Source organism: Ciona robusta, unplaced genomic scaffold (genome assembly GCF_009617815.1).
Source record: "Ciona robusta unplaced genomic scaffold, ASM961781v2 AP042743.1".
Taxonomy (NCBI): Eukaryota; Metazoa; Chordata; class Ascidiacea; order Phlebobranchia; family Cionidae; genus Ciona; species Ciona robusta.
In genome coordinates, this window is record NW_028323122.1 from 88034 (window position 1) to 112130 (window position 24097).

At 38.9% G+C, this 24097-nt stretch overlaps 6 protein-coding genes across 6 annotated transcripts in view; 1 reads left to right on the forward strand and 5 right to left on the reverse strand.

The window, feature by feature from the left end:
* Positions 1–10994, reverse strand: part of LOC149723762 (uncharacterized) — a 57270-nt gene extending 46276 nt beyond the window's left edge. The window contains exons 1-21 of the mRNA XM_089893443.1: positions 10703–10994; positions 10477–10638; positions 9135–9232; positions 7888–7986; positions 7721–7813; positions 7561–7656; positions 7404–7505; positions 7067–7347; positions 6654–6849; positions 6458–6591; positions 6173–6367; positions 5984–6122; positions 5320–5448; positions 4988–5208; positions 4074–4638; positions 3614–3900; positions 3455–3555; positions 3226–3346; positions 2000–2211; positions 1554–1785; positions 1288–1428 (exon numbers count right to left, since the gene is read on the reverse strand). Of these exons, the coding sequence (XP_089749569.1) occupies positions 1288–1428; positions 1554–1785; positions 2000–2211; positions 3226–3346; positions 3455–3555; positions 3614–3900; positions 4074–4638; positions 4988–5208; positions 5320–5448; positions 5984–6122; positions 6173–6367; positions 6458–6591; positions 6654–6849; positions 7067–7347; positions 7404–7505; positions 7561–7656; positions 7721–7813; positions 7888–7986; positions 9135–9232; positions 10477–10638; positions 10703–10758 (3660 nt within the window). The 5' untranslated portion in view covers positions 10759–10994. The remainder of the gene's footprint in view (positions 1–1287; positions 1429–1553; positions 1786–1999; positions 2212–3225; positions 3347–3454; positions 3556–3613; positions 3901–4073; positions 4639–4987; positions 5209–5319; positions 5449–5983; positions 6123–6172; positions 6368–6457; positions 6592–6653; positions 6850–7066; positions 7348–7403; positions 7506–7560; positions 7657–7720; positions 7814–7887; positions 7987–9134; positions 9233–10476; positions 10639–10702) is intronic.
* A 151-nt stretch (positions 10995–11145) lies between these two features.
* LOC149723763 (uncharacterized) lies at positions 11146–13586 on the reverse strand. Its single transcript, XM_089893449.1, has 5 exons — positions 13449–13586; positions 13041–13127; positions 12617–12763; positions 12159–12279; positions 11146–11977 (listed from the first exon to the last, which is right to left on the reverse strand). Exons 2-5 carry the CDS (start codon positions 13097–13099, stop codon positions 11222–11224), a joined length of 1083 nt encoding a protein of 360 aa, XP_089749575.1. The 5' UTR covers positions 13100–13127; positions 13449–13586; the 3' UTR covers positions 11146–11221.
* On the reverse strand, positions 13505–16079 carry LOC149723764 (uncharacterized). Its single transcript, XM_089893450.1, has 5 exons — positions 15890–16079; positions 15797–15840; positions 15149–15214; positions 14894–14942; positions 13505–14843 (listed from the first exon to the last, which is right to left on the reverse strand). The coding sequence occupies exons 1-5, from the start codon at positions 15983–15985 to the stop codon at positions 14460–14462; spliced, it is 639 nt and encodes a 212-aa protein (XP_089749576.1). The 5' UTR covers positions 15986–16079; the 3' UTR covers positions 13505–14459.
* On the forward strand, positions 13513–14458 carry LOC149723765 (NADH dehydrogenase [ubiquinone] 1 alpha subcomplex subunit 6-like). The gene is made up of 3 exons (XM_089893454.1): positions 13513–13654; positions 13711–13826; positions 14274–14458. The coding sequence occupies exons 1-3, from the start codon at positions 13516–13518 to the stop codon at positions 14403–14405; spliced, it is 387 nt and encodes a 128-aa protein (XP_089749580.1). The 5' UTR covers positions 13513–13515; the 3' UTR covers positions 14406–14458.
* On the reverse strand, positions 16060–23571 carry LOC149723766 (uncharacterized). The gene is made up of 20 exons (XM_089893448.1): positions 23357–23571; positions 23120–23305; positions 22474–22662; positions 22317–22413; positions 22123–22262; positions 21950–22075; positions 21699–21886; positions 21373–21576; positions 20410–20610; positions 19449–19540; positions 19209–19346; positions 18658–18782; positions 18495–18605; positions 18231–18442; positions 17985–18129; positions 17433–17673; positions 17190–17320; positions 16945–17136; positions 16428–16588; positions 16060–16378 (listed from the first exon to the last, which is right to left on the reverse strand). Exons 3-20 carry the CDS (start codon positions 22595–22597, stop codon positions 16112–16114), a joined length of 2895 nt encoding a protein of 964 aa, XP_089749574.1. The 5' UTR covers positions 22598–22662; positions 23120–23305; positions 23357–23571; the 3' UTR covers positions 16060–16111.
* Positions 23112–24097, reverse strand: part of LOC149723767 (uncharacterized) — an 86410-nt gene continuing 85424 nt past the window's right edge. The window contains exons 75-76 of the mRNA XM_089893485.1: positions 23357–23536; positions 23112–23305 (exon numbers count right to left, since the gene is read on the reverse strand). Coding sequence (XP_089749611.1) covers positions 23112–23305; positions 23357–23536 — 374 coding nt within the window. The remainder of the gene's footprint in view (positions 23306–23356; positions 23537–24097) is intronic.

The window sequence follows — 24097 nt, forward strand, 5'->3', positions numbered from 1 at the left end:
ATAATGTTAACCCATACACACAATATAATGTTAACTCATACACACAATGTAATGTTAACTCATACACACAATATAATGTTAACCCATACACACAATATAATGTTAACCCATACACACAATATAATGTTAACTCATACACACAATATAATGTTAACTCATACACACAAAATAATGTTAACCCATACACACAATATAATGTTAACTCATACACACAATGTAATGTTAACTCATACACACAATATAATGTTAACTCATACACAATATAATGTTAACTCATACACACAATATAATGTTAACCCATACACACAATATAATGTTAACTCATACACACAATATAATGTTAACTCATACACACAATGTAATGTTAACTCATACACACAATGTAATGTTAACTCATACACACAATATAATGTTAACTCATACACACAATGTAATGTTAACCCATACACACAATATAATGTTAACCCATACACACAATATAATGTTAACTCATACACACAATATAATGTTAACTCATACACACAAAATAATGTTAACCCATACACACAATATAATGTTAACTCATACACACAATGTAATGTTAACTCATACACACAATATAATGTTAACTCATACACAATATAATGTTAACTCATACACACAATATAATGTTAACCCATACACACAATATAATGTTAACTCATACACACAATATAATGTTAACTCATACACACAATGTAATGTTAACTCATACACACAATGTAATGTTAACTCATACACACAATATAATGTTAACTCATACACACAATGTAATGTTAACCCATACACACAATATAATGTTAACTCATACACACAATGTAATGTTAACTCATACACACAATATAATGTTAACTCATACACACAATATAATGTTAACTCATACACACAATATAATGTTAACTCATACACACAATATAATGTTAACTCATACACACAATATAATGTTAACTCATACACACAATGTAATGTTAACTCATACACACAATGTAATGTTAACTCATACACACAATATAATGTTAACTCATACACACAATGTAATGTTAACCCATACACACAATATAATGTTAACTCATACACACAATATAATGTTAACTCATACACACAATATAATGTTAACCCATACACACAATGTAATGTTAACTCATACACACAATATAATGTTAACTCATACACACAATATAATGTTAACTCATACACACAATATAATGTTAACTCATACACACAATGTAATGTTAACCCATACACACAAAATAACACAACATTATCCACCTTTGTTTTAACAATAAGGAAAAGTCCGGCACGAGTGATTTTGAAATCAGCTTTGGGCGTTCCAGCTCGAGCGAACGGGTTCTTTGAAACAATGGGTTCGACACCGCGTATCATTTGGATTATTGTGTCATAAAGGGTGAGCTGTAATGGTGTGTGATGTCATAATAAATAATTAATCATAACATAATTCTTTATTTATCTTCAAATACGAAAGTGAAGATCAAATTAAAAAAACAATAAAGAGAATGGAATTAGCAGCAATTAACCTTAACGGCTTTGGTGCACGTGACTCCTCCCGTGCTACAGGGCACGTTTTCCACGGTCACCCTGAAACTACCGACCCCGTCGCCACAAAAATCCTCCGTCAATACGTACGTACAGTCGCCATGGAATTCAAATCTTCGTTTATCGAAAGTTTCATAATGGGGATCTCCGTAAGCTGAGCAATATGCGGGACAGTCCCTCTCAGTACATTCCCACATGGTGTTTTTGCATCGACTGTAACAACATGAGTTACAAACCTTGCTTTATTAAAATTATACCGAACACGGGGACAATCCACGATTTACATAGGAGTTTTAACTCTTTATTTTACACAACCTGCAAAAAACAGAAGTGTGCCACATGATTCATGATTATTTAAAGCTTTGTTTTGCACAAAGTGGGGAACCTGTAACCCCGTAACCCCCCCTAAATCCGCCCCCATACCTACCAGAAGTTGCAATCTTTCTTCACCCACTGGCCATCTCTGTAACTTCTTCCCCTGAAGTGACATGAACATTGTTCTGGTCGAATACACTTCCCATCACTTAACACTGTACCATTAGCACATGTACAACCCTCTGTACATTTAACTTGTTCACACTTTACATGCATGTTATCACAAGTTTGCTGGCACTCGGTGCAATTGTTCCATACTTGGCCCTGTATATAAGATATATTATAACATTTCTATTATAGATATATTATGACATTTATATTATAGATATAATATGACATTTTTATTATAGATATAATATAACATTTTTATTATAGATATATTATGACATTTCTATTATAGATATATTATGACATTTCTATTATAGATATATTATGACATTTCTATTATAGATATATGATGACATTTCTATTATAGATATATTATGACATTTCTATTATAGATATAATATAACATTTTTATTATAGATATATTATGACATTTCTATTATAGATATATTATGACATTTCTATTATAGATATATTATGACATTTCTATTATAGATATATTATGACATTTCTATTATAGATATATTATAACATTTTTATTATAGATATATTAAAACATTTCTATTATTGATATATAATATGACATTTCTATTATAGATATATTATAAAATTTATATTATGGATATATTATGACATTTCTATTATAGATATATTATGACATTTCTATTATAGATATATTATAACATTTCTATTATAGATATATTATAACATTTCTATTATTGATATATAATATGACATTTCTATTATAGATATATTATAAAATTTATATTATGGATATATTATAACATTTCTATTATAGATATATTATGACATTTCTATTATAGATATATTATGACATTTTTATTATAGATATATTATGACATTTCTATTATAGATATATTATAACATTTCTATTATAGATATATTATAACATTTTTATTATAGATATATTATGACATTTTTATTATAGATATGTTATAACATTTCTATTATAGATATATTATGACATTTCTATTATAGATATGTTATGACATTTCTATTATAGATATATTATAACATTTTTATTATGGATATATTATGACATTTCTATTATAGATATGTTATGACATTTCTATTATAGATATATTATAACATTTTTATTATGGATATATTATGACATTTCTATTAGAGATATATTGTTTCTATCCCACTTACATTTTTACAGAGTGAATCTCTACTGCACCCAGTAATAGCGTTGCACACCCATTCCCCACCACGACACTCACAACTCGTACACACCGACCGTCTAGCGCTACCGTGTGGATAAACCATGTTTCTGCAACAAAGTTTTACGAAAAGGTTATATGACGTGCTTAATGATAAGACTTGGTCATTTATGGTGAAACAAGATGTTGCTCCAGTGCATGCAACATTAGAATATTACCTGTAGTAGCATGAACAACTTGATTTACTGACACATCTCCCAACAGATGAATCAAATACTTCGCCACTCGCGCATTCACAACCCTCCACACATTCCAAACTCTGTCATAATGTATATTGTTGTTGTGATACACACCATTATGATGTCATACACACTTACAGTATTACACTGATTGCCTGAGCTGACCATCTCGCATGTGACATCACAATCATCGATACATTCCTTCCATACCCTCCCGTCGAGGCATGACATTGAGCATGAGGCCTCATTTCTCCATGCAACGGGTCGACCAGCGATGGCACACGCACGAGCATATGCGCTGAACACGCCACATTTACAACTTGTAGCATCAGCTTTAAACTTATGCATGCAGTGACACACATCATGTTGACACATGTTGATGTAAGGTGATGGGTCAACTAGGTTGTTGCAAGCTTCAAATGCACCTGGTGTATATATATATGGTAAACATAAAATAAATACACATGGTGTATATGTATATAGTAAACATAAAATAAATACACATGGTGTATATGTACATGGTAAACATAAAATAAATACACATGGTGTATATATATATGTAGAGATATTGTTTAGTTGTTATGTCAGCACAGCTTACCGAGTTTCATCTGAGCGCACATAACGGCCGCGTGAGTTTTATAACTTGATGACAAAGTACACGCATCGACGGTCACCCCCGTCGTAACTTGGTTGGTTGCGCAAGAAACATCGGTCTTCCATGAATTACCAAACGCTGCAACATCTAATGTTGTGGCACCAGATGGCGTAGTGAAATCATCGCCTTGGTTAAGATTATAAACCCCACATAAACCCTCAACCTTGTTCATTAGGTTGGGTTGTATCTTCAAATAAATTCGATTGTTTCCATCCCACGTTAGTTCAAACCCAGGTGTGGAAACTCGGATAAATACTGAAGATATTCGTTCAAGTTTAAGGTTCAATGTTCGATCATGGTGTGGTAGAGTGATGACTGCATTGTTCGACACAACCCTTGTGTTGGACATCAACTCATACACACCCCCTCCAGATATTTTGAACGAGATTGTTTTCTTGCATTCTTCTTCATCATAGAAACCACAGCCATGGTTTTGAACCCAAACCGCAAACGATTCTTGCGTACCAAGTTTGGTTTGAAGCAAAACGTATTCGCAACCTCCTGCAAACTAAATATAATGCGGGGAATGAATGTTATTAATTATACTTACAACAACAGTCCATATATCATAGGTGTTGTTTCATGCACCTTGTGCTCGCTTACAAGTTACCACAGATGCAACTTATTTAACCTTGCATGACGGTGCAACGACAGTCGTTATAACACGGGTGTTCTGTTTCATACACCTCATGCTCGCTTACAAGTTACCTTGTATGTGACTCTGTGGGTGATTGTTATTATTTATGGCTGATAAATTAGACAACCCATTAATGACACCGGTGATGGGACAATTGCCATTAACTGTCTTATTCAATGACACAAACGCCCGCACATGAAAAGTTAGTTCGCCCAAGTACCTGGTATTGTCTTCCATCGAATGTGATGTAATGATCCTCCCCTATGACATCACAAGTAGCAGGGCATTGTTGGTCGGTACAGTTCCATCTTCCTCCGTTACAAGTACAATTATTACAATCTTGTTTGATGACATCACCATGTTGGAACACTTCCCCTGCTTTCATACAAGGACACGATCGTAGTTCAACACAGATGTCCCGTGTCATGTCAAGCATTGTACCTGCACATAACAACAACCTCTAATTATACATTGCCCCAACATACAAAAAAGCCACAAAAAGGGGGTTTGCTATCCCTGAAGCTACCTGGTTGTGGTGCCACAAACACCCACCTGTGGGACAATGACAACCGTCAACACAAACATCGTTGCCACACTCCCGATCAAAGTGAGAACTCTCGCATGTCACGGGACATGAACTTCCACATTCGCTGTAAATCTTCCCTCCATTGCATTGGATGCCTGGAATAATGGGGTGTTATGAGGTACTGACAGTCGTTATATCACGGGTGTTTCATACACCTCGTGCCAGCTTACAAGTTACCACGTATGTAACTTATTTATCCTCGCATGGCGGGGCAACGACAGTCATTATAACACAGTTGTTCTGTTTCATACACCTTGTGCCCACTTACAAGTTACCACGTATGTAACTTATTTATCCTCGCATGGCGGGGCAACGACAGTCATTATAACACGGTTGTTCTGCTTCATACACCTCATGCCCGCTTACAAATTACCACGTATGTAACTTATTTATCCTCGCATGGCGGGGCAACGACAGCTGTTATAACACGGGTGTTCAGTTTCATACACCTCGTGCTCGCTTACAAGTTACCACGTATGTAACTTATTTATCCTCGCATGGCGGGGCAATGACAGCCGTTATTACACGGTTGTTCTGCTTCATACACCTCGTGCCCGCTTACAAGTTACTACGTATGTAACTTTAATATATAGTTGTAACACTCAGCAAATGTGACAACTTGTTAATTACCGCACAATGTCGGGTTCCTCCATGTTAGAACAACTCCCATGTAAGCACAACTTCTTGAGTAATGTGTGAGAGTACGGCATGAACAATCAAGCGAGCCACCGCAACTACATACATCCATCATACAACGTTGGATGTATTCCTGGGTACATTATGTTAAGTGATGTCATAATGTGTATTATGATGTCATACCTGTGGTGGTATGATGTCATGACACGGAACGAACGCTTGACTGAGCAGCACACGGCATCGAGTCTCGACCAATGAGAGGGCTTCGTTGGTAAAACCTTGGCAAGGATGTGAGACATCTAGTGGCACAGGTTCGCACGAGGTAGAGGGAGACACCAAGTGGTAGTAGTTGCCAAAAGCATTTGGGTTCGTGAATTCCTGTATGACATCACAATAAAGTATGATACTTCCATCACATATTTATATGCCATAATAATAATAAGTAAGACCATGAGTATAGCATCCCACCATTTGATCGTTAACAATGAAGTCATTATCTTCAAGTCCGTCATAATCCCCGCACAAACCACACATCTCATTCATCAATGAATCAGGAACCACTACGTAAACCGAGGCCTCATTGTCAAAGAATACGCGGACACCTGTGATGTCATAATGGTTGTTGATGTCATATTGGTTTTAATTATTACCCAACACTACCCACCTGACATCAAGCGAGCTACCGTGTAAACCCCCACCCTCTCCAACGCTATCGAGTTATCGACCGTCTTTGGCATCTTGATCAACTTATCGTTGTGTGTAGCTGTCGAGTTGGGGTACATGATAACTGTGTGCGTGGGGCCGACTTCAATGATCACTGAGCGTTTACATGAGGGGGTGCAATCATAGTTGTTAACAACCTACCAAAATATTGTTGTTATTATTATTTAACTGAACAAATGTAAAGAAACCACAAAGCATGATTGGATATTAATGTACAGTCAAACTAAATGGTGAAATCTGATATATTTAATTAATATTTAATTAATTACTAATTAATTTGTTAATTGTTTCATAATTGTTAATTAGTATTTAACCGTTATTTAATTAATGTTTAAATTGTTGTATCTGACCTACCGTGACCCGGAAAGTCCCTGAGCATTCATACGTCATAGCATAGGAACAATTGCCGGGATAATAAAACTTTTTCCCATCGTAAGTGACGTAATGGTGCATCCCCCAAGTCGAGCAAACACTCTCATGGTCACGTGATGCTATACTTGTGACGTCAACAATAGGCACTACCTCACCGTTGACGTCACGATCCTGACATAATGACCCCGAGTAACCTTCTTGACACAAACACACATCCGGTTCAACACAACGGCCTCCGTTCAAACAATCGTTCACACATATAGCTGTGATGTTATAAAGGGGTTATACACGTCATAACCACGGCTGCATTGTTACATACCATTGTCACAATGATCGCCATTATATCCTTCCAAACACTCGCAAAGATCTTGGGCCACGCATCGACCGCCATGGAGACATTCCCCTCCACAATCAAAGTCAGCTGTAATAGGTTTATAACGTAACATCATGACGTGATTATGGCGTCATATACATACGTGTTTGACAATAATTTCCGGTCCATCCTCGAGAGCAAGAACAAATATTCGGGGCCGAACAATTCCCACCGTTCTGACATTGAATATCACAAACCGCTACAAATAAGTGAATTGCGATTTTGCACACATCATGACATCAGGCGCATGACGTCATACTTACGTAGTTGGCATTGCTGGCCCATCCAACCGGCAACACACTGGCAGCGTTGAGGAGCAACACATTCTCCTTCGTTTAAACAAGCATCGCATATCGCTACACATATTATGACGTCAAATTTAAAATAACAAACGTGTATTATGACGCAACACATCCGAGATGTTACTTACGTGACTGGCACAATGTCCCTGAGTACCCGGTTCCCGAACAATCACAAGCCTCGGGTTCGGAACAAACCCCACCATGTTGGCACTTGTTACGACACACAGCTGTATTGTTACATTTGGTCAAAATAATAACGTATGTAGCTTATTTATCCTCACATGGCGGGGCAACGACAGTCGCTATAACACGAATGTTCTGTTTCATACACCTCGTGCCCGCTTACCAGTTACCACGTATGTAACTTATTTATCCTCGCATGGCAGGGCAACGACAGTTGTTATAACACGAGTGCTCTGTTTCATACACCTTGTGCCAGCTTACAAGTTACCACGTATGTAACTTATTTATCCTCGCATGGCGGGGCAACGGCAGTCATTATGACACGAGTGTTCTGTTTCATATACCTCGTGCTCGCTTACAAGTTACCACATATGTAACTTATTTATCCTCGCACGGCGGAGCAACGACAGTCGCTATAACACGAGTGTTTTGTTTCATACACCTCGTGCCCGCTTATGAGTAACTGTGTATGTAACTTATTTATCCTCGCATGGCGGAGCAACAACAATCGTTATAACACGGGTGTTCTGTTTCATACACCTCGTGCCAGCTTGCAAGTTACCACGTATGTAACTTTTTATCCTCGCATGGCGGGGCAACGACAGTCGCAATAACACGGGTGTTCTGTTTCATACACCTCGTGCCAGCTTGCAAGTTACCACGTATGTAACTTATTTATCCTCGCATGGCGGGGCAACGACAGTCGCAATAACACGAGTGTTCTGTTTCATACACCTCGTGCCCGCTTACAAGTTACCACGTATGTAACTTATTTATCCTTTCATGGCGGGGCAACGACAGTCGCAATAACACGAGTGTGCTGTTTCATACACCTCGTGCCAGCTTGCAAGTTACCACATATGTAACTTATTTATCCTTGCATGGCGGGGCAACGACAGTCGCAATAACATGAGTGTTCTGTTTCATACACCTCGTGCAAGCTTACGAGTTAATGTATGTTACTTTGTGGGTGATTATTTTTTTTTTGATTTTCTATGTATGGCTGAAAATATGGACAACCCATTAGTGACCACTGGGTTGGAGCAATTGCCGCTAAATGTCTTCCGTAGGCACACATGCGCCCATAATGGTAGCAGCGACGAGCCTAGAACCCATTACCTCTTAGAGGCAGACGCGCTAACCGCTTCGTCACGGCGCGGAACATTAACCACTATTATGACGTCATAGTTACCTATTGTGCATTGCTGCCCAGTCCATCCATCGCAACAAGCAGCGACCTCTTTCGTTTCTTCGATTGTTTTCGTCACAATGAAGGGTTCAATGGACGATCTGCAGCATTGTTACGTCACAAAATGCATTATTGCACTATATAACGTAATTACAGCACTGTGACGTAACTATAGCCCGTAACGATGACGTATGCTCCCATTAAAATGAAGGCTTGCTTTAGCTGCCTACGTCATCATCGTAGGTCAGGACTAAGGAAGCCTTCGCTTTATGGGAAGTTTGAGGCAAAAAATAGTGACGTTTAGACGGGAGGTGGGGGGTATTATGGTTGTCCCAGTCTTGGGGGGTTGGTGGGGTAGCGACAGTTAAGGTTGTCCCAGTCTTGGGGGTTGGTGGGGTAGCGACAGTTATGGTTGTCCCAGTCTTGGGGGTTGGTGGGGTAGCGACAGTTATGGTTGTGCCAGTCTTGGGGGGTTGGTGGGGTGGCGACAGTTATGGTTGTGCCAGTCTTGGGGGTTGGTGGGGTAGCGACAGTTATGGTTGTCCCAGTCTTGGGGGTTGGTGGGGTAGCGACAGTTATGGTTGTCCCAGTCTTGGGGGTTGGTGGGGTAGCGACAGTTATGGTTGTCCCAGTCTTGGGGGGTTGGTGGGGTGGCGACAGTTATGGTTGTCCCAGTCTTGGGGGGTTGGTGGGGTAGCGACAGTTATGGTTGTGCCAGTCTTGGGGGGTTGGTGGGGTAGCGACAGTTATGGTTGTCCCAGTCTTGGGGGGTTGGTGGGGTAGCGACAGTTATGGTTGTCCCAGTCTTGGGGGGTTGGTGGGTAGCGACAGTTATGGTTGTGCCAGTCTTGGGGGGTTGGTGGGGTAGCGACAGTTATGGTTGTCCCAGTCTTGGGGGTTGGTGGGGTAGCGACAGTTATGGTTGTCCCAGTCTTGGGGGGTTGGTGGGGTAGCGACAGTTATGGTTGTCCCAGTCTTGGGGGGTTGGTGGGGTGGCGACAGTTATGGTTGTCCCAGTCTTGGGGGGTTGGTGGGGTGGCGACAGTTATGGTTGTGCCAGTCTTGGGGGGTTGGTGGGGTAGCGACAGTTATGGTTGTGCCAGTCTTGGGGGTTTGGTGGGGTAGCGACAGTTATGGTTGTCCCAGTCTTGGGGGGTTGGTGGGGTGGCGACAGTTATGGTTGTCCCAGTCTTGGCGACAGTTATGGTTGTCCCAATCTTGGGGGGTTGGTGGGGTAGCGACAGTTATGGTTGAACTATAACAGGCTGAACCAATCTTACAGCCGGTAACTACAGATCTATATTTAGGAACTAACGATTGCATTGAAACAATCGTAAACTCTCACCGATTTAACGAACAATATTCCATTCCGTCGACGCTTTGTTTTGCTATTATGACGTCACCATCCTGTCTATTCGAACATAACTGATAGTTTAAAACATTCCAAACCGTTCGCGATTCTTCGACTTGCACTTCTTTCTCGGTTGTTATGGTGACAGGACATACACTGTGACGTCACCATTAGTTGTTTCGTCATAATACTTATATTATTATTACGTCACAATACTTACTTTTCCTGCGCATACGTCACCGCCACTATAACGACGGCGAACAGTAATAATCTCATATTGTTACGTCACAATAAATCGCGACGAGGAAACTTTGAGAAATGAAATCTTGGAATCGCGATTGGTTTATATACCATGATTGTTACGTCACAATCCACGTTTGTTGTTGAGGATGAAAGTTCCAACATATTGTTTATTCGACAACAATTGATCGATGAAACTTAACAATCGCTGAACAAACAACGAATTGTTGACGTCATAATACCTCTAACTTCATCTCGAACACCTCTGTTACGTCATAATAAAATAATAAGGAAAAGTTCACGGCGTAATGTTCTAATCTCCGCGTTAAGTAGTTGGCCACGTCACAATACCTTCGTTTGTTTTGTTAAGAATAGTTTTTCATCCGGGTACAAAGAAAACATCCGTGTTCATACGGATTGGGCCATGGGAAAAATTGCTCGATTTATTTTTGAACGTTTCATAATTAAACAAAGAAACACAAAATTATTCTAAATAAATTTATTTGAAATATAAATTCTTGTCGTCGTTAATGTCTTGATAAATATGTTCGTTGTTTGATTTTCCCTCCACAGGGGGGCGTGGGATGAATTGAACATAGTTACGGGGAATCTCATTGTTATGGCTCCCCCCGCTGACCAATTGCATTGTGGGTCGTTGTTTTTTAATCGACATGGACCCCATGTTCCTTCCGAGCAGAGAAACATCGTGCATGGAATCCATGGGTGGATACCTCACTTCAGTGATGTCGATACCCTCGTATATATCATCGGATTCCTCCGATATTTGATGAACTATCTTTGGTTTCCTTCTATGTTCCCACGGTATCGGATTCGATTCAATACGTGATGACTTATTCAAACGCTGTCGCTCCATTGGTTGGTTTGAACGAGGCATGGTTGCTGATTGGCTCATGGGGAGTGCTGTGACGTAATTATCCGACTTGCGACTCTTTCTACCACCTAGTGGCTCGCTGGTAAACTTTAAACCCGGAAATCGATTGAAAGTGTCCTGTACTGCCATCGAGCGGCCGGTATGAGTCGAGCTTAGCGAGCACCGAGCATGAACAAGGAAGAAATCCATCCCCACCCTGGTTAGGTTTGCTTTCCAACATCCGGATGTTGTTAAACTTTGTGGTTGAAACAAGAAAGCTTCCTGTGGTTTGTGATAAATATATCCAAGCCTCATCATTAAACCTTCTGCAACTTTAGGGGAAAAGTTGTCGTGCATCACGTATTGGTAGTGACCGGAGTATTTCTGTCGACAAATATGACGTCTATGTTTAATTTGTAGTTACAACATAACATATAACACTGGAGGAAAGCGACCTCTTGTTGAAGTCGATGAAAGGAAACAAAATAAACAATTCCTGCTTTATCTAGAAAGAGAATTTCCTTCGTTTAGAAATCTTTCTCTTTTTCCTTATTACTCAACCCACCTTAACTTTGAAGTAAGATTTCCGCCAAGGTGCGTTTAATATTCGCCATGAATACCAACTTAGAATAAGAAACACCGACGCAAATTCCCCCCAAATATTAGTGATACCATCATGCTTGTTTCTGGAAGGAAAATATTTATTCATATTAGTTGACAAACTCCGCATACATAATATACAAACATATAAATATGTCTCTTGGATTACGACAGTAATACAGCAGTGAAGGTTTAATAATAATTAAAACTAAAAGACAGGATATAACGATAAAACAACAGTTGTTAAAACACGCTTACAGTTGAAACATTTAACATTTAATGAAAAAAATAAGCGTGGTCGCTACACCTGGCAGACAAACAACGATTTATTTATTTTAAGTTAAACTTTTAATAAAAACAAAAGTTTGCGTAAAGACACGACCCGTACAATATGGATCGACTTATTACGTTTATGGTGCTTACTGTAAAACATATTGATCAAAATTCCTTGACACATGATAACTATCGTCAACCTCTCCTCCACTTGTTAGGAAAGATTCAGCTGCGTGCAAAACTTGTTTATATTCCTCACTGTCTTTAATCTTCTCTTCATCAGCAGCCAGTGGTTGTCTGGAATGTAATAACCGTTAATTTTAGCTATATCGAACTATCGAAGTCGGCTTAGACAAAAACGGACACTTTTTAACACTAGTGAAGAATCCTCCGGTACGTTACAGATTAGACTCGTGGAAAGCGTTAGAGGTTGGAGCTTAGGGGTTATAGGGGGTTGGTGGTTATAGGAGTTAGGGGTCAGCAAATAAGGTGAGGGGAAGATTCTTCACTAGCACCAAAATTTTCACTGGATCACTGATACTTTGAATTATCAAGAGATAAAACGTTTTCTTACAATTCTCTTCGTTGAATGAAGTTATTTTTGTAAATATTTTCATATTTTTGTCTTTCCATTTCAAAACATTTTTACTGAAATCTAAACCTGTAAAACAAAACTTCAGTAAAAAATAAAATCAAGTTAAACTACAAACGAATGTTAATAATTAAGTAGTTGCGTAATATTAAAGTTTAAACATTTGAAATGAAACAAATAATTCGTCCCAGCAACCGAACAAAAGGAAGTTACATTGGTCGTTTCGGCAACATAACACAACATTAATTTTCGATTTGAGTTTAGCTAAAGGAATTAAAACAAATTATACTAATTTTAATAACCCAAAAAAATAATTTATTAATCCTGAAAGTTTAAACGCAAATTAAAAAAAAAATATTATTAATTTAAAGATTTCTATAAAAATGTCACCTTCGGATGTTTCGGCAAGGTTTGTTTATCAAGTTAGAATTCCACAACTTTCAATATTTTGTTGAAAATGTCGTCGGTTGTTGCTCGTGCGTTAAATTCTTCCAAGAGGATTAAAATTAAACCGATCGTGTCTTCTAATCCCGACCAAGCTAAACGCCGGGTGTTAACGCTTTATAAACAATGGTTTCGTGCAGTTCCATTGATAAGTATGGAAGTTGAATGACTGAATATTTCAAGTTTAACATTACCATTATTATCGCAGTAAGAACATACCAACTGCCATACCCTGTTGAAACTGTACAAGCAAAAATTAAAGAAAACTTCATGAAAAATTCTCATGTCCGCGATGTGAGGGCAATCGACATTTTAATTATCAAGGTGAAATAATGAATGTTAATTATTTATTCTTGTGTAACAGAGTACGGCAGTCCCTGTTGAGACCCTACGTGGCAAGACCGTTATTTTCGCACGCGCACGTGCTATCATTAAAAATCATTTCCAAGCCATGTTAGGAAATCTTACTTAATTTAACACGCACTTTTTTTATTAATTAATTAGCGTGTGTGGGACAAATTATGGCATGCAGAACCAAAGTTTGTAAACAAAATCCCACACGCACCTGCCATGGAAAGGAAACGACAGTGGTAACTAATGGGTTGTCAACTTAGACAATCACCCACAAAGTTACATACATGATATCATAACTTGTATGTAAGCACGCAGTGGATAAAACAGAACACCCATTTCGTAACATGTGTTGTTGCCCCTTCTTGCGAAGATGAAGCAAATACATGCATTTAACTTATTTGGAAACAATCCCCCCAGGGTGAAATGGACCTCCAGGAAACTTTGCTCAACTGGAAGCAAGATTGCCACGTTCGAGATTATTTCGAACACCCGACCAAGATCCAAGAACCAACCGATTTTCTTGGAAAATTTTTGACCCAAAAACATTAATTTTCAAAACATTTCTTATCTATGCGTCGTGAATAAATTTATTGGAACAAAAATTCATGTATTAATATATGGGTCAATAAACCCACCCCCGCGCTCACATTCTAGGAAAGTTACATTCTGCGAATGCAGGTTTACATCGGTCACGGTGATTTCGTTAAAATTCCAATTGTTTGATGTTACAAGGGGCTTCCCCTCCTGCGATACAACTTTCTTACGAGGCCGTCCGATTGATCGGCGGAGCAAAGAAACATTTTTCATCGGAAAACACTTTTTCTTCGTATCCACCTCAGGCTCATCGACAATCGTCTCTACTTTCTCCTCTATGACATCACAATCAACTTTATCAATTTCTTTGTTCTCTTTTTTTATCTCCATTTTCACGACCGATGAGCCACTAGGTGTCTCTGCTGGTTCAGTTTTCTCTGGTTCGTTCCAAACCTTGAAACAATCGATTACTGATGACATCACAATCAACAACAAACGCTTACTGGTCGTTGTCGTTTTTGTTTCCGACCTTTTCGTTTCGAATTTGTTTCCCTGAAAATATTTAACCTGTCAATCAATCTATCACCCAACCCCACCTGTCAATCAAACACTCACCCCTTCCCACCTGTCAATCAAACACTCACCCCTTCCCACCTGTCAATCAAACACTCACCCCTCCCCACCTTTCAATCAAACACTCACCCCTCCCCACCTGTCAATCAAACACTCACCCCTTCCCACCTGTCAATCAAACTCACCCAGCTTCGAACATGTCAATCAAAGTTTGGTCGAGAATATTTTCCTTTGGTTCCCACGTGCTGTGTCTATAAACATGATTTGGAATAATTATTAAATAATCGGTTGGTTTGGTCATTTATATCCTCGTGGGCAGGAACTTGAGTGACTTATCCATGGTTGCCACTCCCATGCCCACAGTCGAGTTGCTGAAGCTATTGCAGTGTGTGGATAAGCAGACATGACTTTTGGTTGGTTTGGTCATTTATATCCTCGTGGGCGGGAACTTATCCATGGTTGCCACTCCCATGCCCACAGTCGAGTTACTGATGCTATTGCAGTGTGTGGATAAGCAGACATGACTTTTGGTTGGTTTGGTCATTTATATCTTCGTGGGTGGAAACTTGAGTGACTTATCCATGGTTGCCACTCCCATGCCCACAGTCGAGTTACTGAAACTATTGCAGTGTGTGGATAAGCAGTCATGACTTTTCAGTTGGTTTGGTCATTTATATCCTCGTGGGAACTTATTTATGGTTGCAGAAATAATAAAATATCCATGAACACATGTATTCTGATACACCAAACTCTCATAAGTTGAATATGTCGGTATATACACGAACATCAACATATCATACTTTCTTCTTAGCCACTGTACATGCAGCACTTACCGTGTAGACCAACCTTTCCATTTCACAAAGAATTCGTCTCTTCCCTAAGTTTGAATAATATTAATCAAGAAACTTAAATTTATCAAAACAAACCTTTTTTGATCTTTTTTTACTGATTTTTTCTGCCTGATAAACATTTTCTCCGATATCGTTCATGTTGATTATGTGACACGCTTGACTGCGCACCATAGAATCGTCATTGTCGCTCTACTGTGACGTCACAAATATCGCTGTTCTGTGACGTCACTTGACCGCGCGAAGCAAACAAAGAACGAAATTTATTAAACACGAAACAAACGAACAAAATGCTTTAAATCATCCAGAATTACTTGGTGACGCGCTACCACTGGGTAGCGGCATTGAAAAGAAAGTTTTTAAAGTCACGTGGTCGTCGTCATTATGACGTAACAATGCATCCAATGTTAGAGTGACGAAAAGAAAACAGGGTATTGTGACGTAAACAATACAAAGTATTTGTGAGGTTTGATCCAAAGTTCTGATTCCAAACAGCGCAATTATGACAACACAAACCACCATTATAAACAAAACGATCCACTTTGTTATGATTCTTTCCCGTGGCATCTAGAAATACATTATGACGTCACAAGGGCATTACTATGACATCACAAACCTTATAGAAATCTTTAGCCGTCATTGCCATTGTCACCTCACTTGTGATGTCACAATCATCATTGTCAACATTAGAATCAACCTCCTTGTATGACATCATAGAGGGTTTGTCATCCAGTGTTTGTTGCGTAATAATAGATGTGACGTCATAATCAGAATGAGCTAATAATGTAATGTAACTTACTTTATCCTCGCGTGGCCGGAAAACCACAGTCGTTATCACACGGGTTTAACACCTCGTGCAAGCTTACGAGTTAATGTATGTTACTTTGTGGGTGATTATTTTTTTTTGATTTTCTATGTATGGCTGATAATTTGGACAAGCCATTAGTGACCACTGGGTTGGAGCAATTGTCGTTAAGTGTCTTGCCCAAGGACACATACGCCCACAATGGTAGCAGCGACGAGCCTTGAAACTATTACCTAATGGTTACAGGCAAGCGTGCTAACCACCACGCCACGGCGCCGGACAAATGACATCATAATAAACAACCATAGATGGTTGTTAAGTTACTCACGTAAAGCTGCACCAGCAGAGGGCAGTATCGCATCACTATGCTGTCTGTTACGTAACAATGGTGTGACATCATCATGTGAAGGGGAATCCCCCAACCTGATATTGGATGGTTTTTGTGTGGAAGTCGATTTTAACGGAACATTGATTCGATGCCATGTTGGGTACTGTGTGTGGGATGATGTCATAATCGCTTCTGTGATATACAAATGGTTAAGGTCGCAACAATCACTATTATGACATCACTACCTTTCTTCCTCCGATCTAGCTCACTTTCCAACCAATCAGGAACCTCCGTTGGTCGAGTGACGTAACCACGGTCGCTGATGCGTGAAGGAACGCGCCGATATTCGGCATCCGCCCATGAGAACATAGATACACTATAAAATATTATTTAACACAAAACATTTATCACAACCATAGAAACATTATATTAAATATCACAACCATAGAAACATTATATTAATTATCACAACCATAGAAACATTATACCTGTCATCATCACATTGTTCGAAAAGTCGTTCAATCGAATCTTTCATGCTTCGGTGCACGCGATGCCAGTCGTCCACCATCCACTTACGTGACCACATGTGGGCGCAACTGAGCTCCGATACTGATGTCATAGACACATCATCGGGGGGTGACATCATGATCGCTGGAGCGGAACGCGTGCGTCGTGGTAGTCGATGGTTACGAAGGATGAACCCGGCATCAAGGTCGCGGGTTAAGATATCTATGTTATTATATAAGATATCTATGTTATCATATAAGATGTCTATGTTATTATATAAGATATCTATGTTATTATATAAGCTATCTATGTTATCATATAAGATGTCTATGTTATTATTTAAGATATCTATGTTATTATATAAGATATCTATGTTATCATATAAGATGTCTATGTTATTATATAAGATATCTATGTTATTATATAAGATATCTATGTTATCATATAAGATATCTATGTTATTATATAAGATATCTATGTTATCATATAAGATATCTATGTTATTATATAAGATGTCTATGTTATACACCTACCATCTTCCGTAGCCACCCGGTGTTGAAACCTTAGTTTCCACGGCAACAACCAAGAATCAGACGAGCTTCTACTTGGGGGAATCCCCACTGTTGATACAACATCGTCAAACTTTTGGAGGATCTCTTCAACCCCACCGAGTGGTGACTAAACAGAATTAAAACGAAATGAATTTTAATCTTTTTTAATTTAACTTTATGTTTTGAACGTCATGATTTATATTATATATGATATCTATGTCAACTCACCAAAGATTTCAACGATTCTCCGACGTAAATTGGATATTTCATCAACACAATAGAAATAACAAACATCATGGGCGTGGTTGCCATGGTAACAACGGCCGACAACCAGCATTGTGATGTCATATACTCGAGCATTGTTGCGCAACACAACGAAACAAACAATCCAAAAAATACGAGAAATATTTTTTCACTTCTTGTTATTTGACGAAGAAAGTCTGTTCATAGAAATATTATAAAAACTTAGAACAATAAAAATATCATACATACCATTAACAAACGTTGAATACAAAAGATGATTCGGCAAAATTGAGTGAAAATATTTGCTGACTCGTCCAAGTGATTCAATCCTCGCCATTGTGACTCGACGCTTTTCACCGACTAAACAATAATCATTATGACATCACAATCATCAATATGACATCATATTCACCTTTATCAAACTTATAACTTTGTGGAACACCCGGTGACAATCGTGATTGTTTGACAAACAACCAACTAACATTACCCTCTATGACATCATCAATGGATAGCATTCCAATCTTGATACTGACATCACTAAACACATTATGACATCACAAAACACATTATGACATCACAAAACACATTATGACATCACAAAACACATTATGACATCACAAAACACATTATGACATCACAAAGCATATATGACATCACTAAACACATTATGACATCACAAAACACATTATGACATCACAAAAAACATTATGACATCACAAAACATATATGACATCACTAAACACATTATGACATCACTAAACACATTATGACATCACAAAACACATTATGACATCACAAAACACATTATGACATCACAAAACACATTATGACATCACAAAACACATTATGACATCACAAAACACATTATGACATCACAAAACACATTATGACATCACAAAACACATTATGACATCCCTGAACACATGACATCACTAACTGCAATATGACATTACAATTACTTACATTGCAGGGGATTCCCCTGGTACAATACAAAGTTGAAACCTCAAACCTTGGAATCGTTGAACCGGAACAACAACGAGCATTGTATTTGTCGCCACCCGGTGTTCAACAATAAACGATGTTGTGTCTTCTCCAAGTAACCTGTGGTAAACATGGAAACATAATATATAGATACTACTACAGCATATAATATGTATACACATATTCTGCAGGTTTTACAACATAATTATAAGTTGACCACACCTGCATAAGAATTGAACCGGCGGACGTGATTGGACGAGTTTGATTTGAATCATAACAATATCAGTATCCATGGTTACCTCGTTCATTACAAACTGTAAAAATATCACGTGAATGTTTATCATGAGTGAATCACGTGAATGTTTATCACGAGTGAATCACATGAATGTTTATCATGAGTGAATCACGTGAATGTTTATCACGAGTGAATCACGTGAATGTTTATCATGAGTGAATCACGTGAATGTTTATCATGAGTGAATCACGTGAATGTTTATCACGAGTGAATCACGTGAATGTTTATCATGAGTGAATCACGTGAATGTTTATCATGAGTGAATCACGTGAATGTTTATTACGAATGAAATACGTGAATGTTTATCACGAGTGAATCACGTGAATGTTTATCATGAGTGAATCACGTGAATGTTTATCACGAGTGAATCTCGTGAATGTTTATCACGAGTTTATCATGAGTGAATCACGTGAATGTTTATCACGAGTGAATCACGTGAATGTTTATCATGAGTGAATCACGTGAATGTTTATCATGAGTGAATCACGTGAATGTTTATCACGAGTGAATCACGTGAATGTTTATCACGAGTAAATCACGTGAATGTTTATCATGAGTGAATCACGTGAATGTTTATCATGAGTGAATCACGTGAATGTTTATCACGAGTGAATCACGTGAATGTTTATCATGAGTGAATCACGTGAATGTTTATCATGAGTGAATCACGTGAATGTTTATCATGAGTGAATCACGTGAATGTTTATCACGAGTGAATCACGTGAATGTTTATCATGAGCGAATCACGTGAATGTTTATCATGAGTGAATCGCGTGAATGTTTATCACGAGTGAATCACGTGAATGTTTATCACGAGTGAATCACGTGAATGTTTATCACGAGTGAATCACGTGAATAAACTACAACATGGGTTACGACTTAACTCACATGAATAGCTCCTCGATCGTTTGTGTCGCGCCTCACCGCCCACACCATCATTATAAACATACACACGAGGGTGCAAGAGAGTATAACGGGTATTGTGATGTCATCAATAGGAATGACAATCGACCATTGTGATGTCATACTTAAGAAACGAACCTCGCCGATTGTTGGTGCCGAACCATCCATTGTTGATAATATTGTTATCTATGATGTCACAATAAAATATAGCTATATATTAAAGAACCTAAACACACCCAAATGTACATCGCTTTAATCGATAGAGTGTGTTTTTCTAATTCCAACGACACCTTAGTTGTTTTAATTGGTTCTGTATAACCAAAGATATCCCAGCTCAAACACCGTGAAATTCATAAAACTGATTTGAAAGTTGCGTGGCGAAAAAAATTGAGAAGTGTACTACCCACGTGACAAACACGTCACAAAATTGTTGAAGCGTGGCCGCTCTCATTCAGTCACGTGACTAGTACGTTCCTACGTCACAATCACGAAGCTTGTAGTAAAAAAAGGATAGCGCTAGAGATCACTGTTTGAGGACGAATATCTCCGCCTATACTGGACCAATTTTAATAAGCAAAGTATTTTTGGAATCAATAAAACGGTCGCTATTTGAATTTACCACAAAAAATAAAAGTAACGTGGGGTGTGTTTACGCTCTTTAAATATTTGTTTGGTTTTAAATTTAGTTACTAAAAAACTTAAACATGAACTTCCCTCATTGTATTTCATATTATGTAAATATTTGCAAAGATAGTTTTAAATGAGTACAAACATTATGACATCATTATAATAAACATTATTACATCATTATAATAAACATTATTACATCATCATAGTAAACATTATGACATCATCATAGTAAACATTATGACATCATTATAATAAACATTATGACATCATCATAGTAAACATTATGACATTATCATAGTAAACATTATGACATCATACCTGAACAAACTTAGCCACATCCTCAAAACCACTGAAGCGTAAACGACCGGGTTGGTTCTCGATGCTGATTGGTCGATTGTTTGACCTTCCTTCACGCATGGATAACTCCAATGAACGGTTGAACGATTTACCATCATCCGAGAAAGTTAGCCTCAAAGCAGCCACCATGCTTCCTTCATTCTCATTGGATGAAAATTCCACCCCCTGTCACATGACACCAAAGTAAATGCATGAGCGATCATAAACACCTCGCATTCTACGCCAGGAACATTGATCATTCAAAGTTAGCTGCACAATATATTCAACATAAATACAGTAACCCCCACCTTTACTATATAAAGCCCACCCAGATATATTGTGACGTTATAATGTCGATTCTCAGTAACCACAGGTCGCCAACTAGTGGCCGCATCACCATCCCATAGTTTGGACACTTCATACCCGATGTCCGAGGCTGATTGTGACTTAACAATGGATGATGTCATAGTTGGTCCACCATGCCATGTAAGGAGTCCTATGACATCACACAATATTATGACATCACACAATAATATGACATCATGATGACATCACCCACCTGTTGAAACAGCCACACTATAAGTATGGTTACTGCCACCTAATGGTCGTTTCCAATATCCAAAAAAAACTTTTTTTCCCGGCAATCCACGAGGGTAACCAACCGGAACCGACCCCTCCGTTATATCTACAATAGATATCTTATAACCAAAGTAACATGATGTCTATGTTTACCTCTACAAGCGAATGAATCAGGGTGAGGATACCATTGTCCCGTCACTTTACATGTCATTGTGACATCACTAAGCCCTGTGAAGGTCCACTCTGTGACTTCATACTGTGCCGTTAGCCATGAATGGTCGTCGCATTCATATCTATGATGTCATAATGATGGTGATGACATCACAATAATAATGACATCACAATACCTCATTGTTTGATCAATGGCGTAGTCAGTTCTATTTTCACCCCCGTTGATGATTAATGTGGATTTAACTTTCATAGGTGGATGTAAGCAGCGGATCTCTGTTTGATGGTATGATGAATATGGTTTAAATATAACCATATAAATATATATATGTGTACCTGTGCATGTAAAGTTCACCGCAGGCTCCCATGCTCCTGCCAAGCTACACACCACCACAATACTATACAAGCCGTCCACCCAATATCCATGTTCGCATACAAACTTATACATAGCTCCATGCATGAGGTGCGCCGATAAACTTTCGCGGGTTGATCTCGTAACATAGCCCGGGTCCTTGCATGTGAAGCCTGGTGGTGGTTGGTGTACCTCATGTTAGTTACATACACCTCATGTTAGTTACATACACCTCATGTTAGTTACATACACCTCATGTTAGTTACATACACCTCATGTTAGTTACACACACCTCATGTTAGTTACATACACCTCATGTTAGTTACATACACCTCATGTTAGTTACATACACCTCATGTTAGTTACATACACCTCATGTTAGTTACATACACCTCATGTTAGTTACATACACCTCATGTTAGTTACATACACCTCATGTTAGTTACATACACCTCATGTTAGTTACACACACCTCATGTTAGTTATATACACCTCATGTTAGTTACATACACCTCATGTTAGTTACATACACCTCATGTTAGTTACATACACCTCATGTTAGTTACATACACCTCATGTTAGTTATATACACCTCATGTTAGTTATATACACCTCATGTTAGTTACATACTTTTACAGTCAATTGTGTTGAGATTGACGTCCCATGTTCGATCTGCCAGGCACCTGGAACGAACCTTATTGACCCCTGCCCTTATATGGAAACCCGGATCACACGTCACAATGAGGGTATTGTTGAACGTAGTTGCCCCGGCAACCGTTGCATGACGGATGTAACGAGGTAAGTCACATGACACAGCTGCGTGAATTGATGTTGTAACAATGGTTATTATGATGTCATCATACTCACGTATGCACCGATAATGACGAGGACTCGGAAACCAATCACCAGATTCATCACAAACCACTGAAGCATGACCGGGAGGGTCAATGTTGTATCCGTGTTGACATTGTATCGTTACCTCGCTGGTATACGAGTAATTATGACTCGGGATAATATTGTTAATGTTCGGGATCCCACAGTCAACCACTAGAAAATATTTCAAGATAATAACACGTTAAGATAAATACTATAACTCACCCCACCAACATGGGGTAACCCCCCACCCACCTTTACAACTCACCCCACCAACATGGGGTTACCCCCCCCACCCACCTTTACAACTCACCCCACCAACATGGGGTAACCCCCACCCACCTTTACAACTCACCCCACCAACATGGGGTAACCCCCCACCCACCTTTACAACTCACCCCACCAACATGGGGTAACCCCCACCCACCTTTACAACTCACCCCACCAACATGGGGTAACCCCCCCACCCACCTTTACAACTCACCCCACCAACATGGGGTAACCCCCCACCCACCTTTACAACTCACCCACCAACATGGGGTAACCCCCCTACCCACCTTTACAACTCACCCCACCAACATGGGGTAACCCCCCACCCACCTTTACAACTCACCCCACCAACATGGGGTAACCCCCCCACCCAACTTTACAACTCACCCCACCAACATGGGGTAACCCCCCCACCCACCTTTATAACTCACCCACCAACATGGGGTAACCCCCCAAACACCTTTA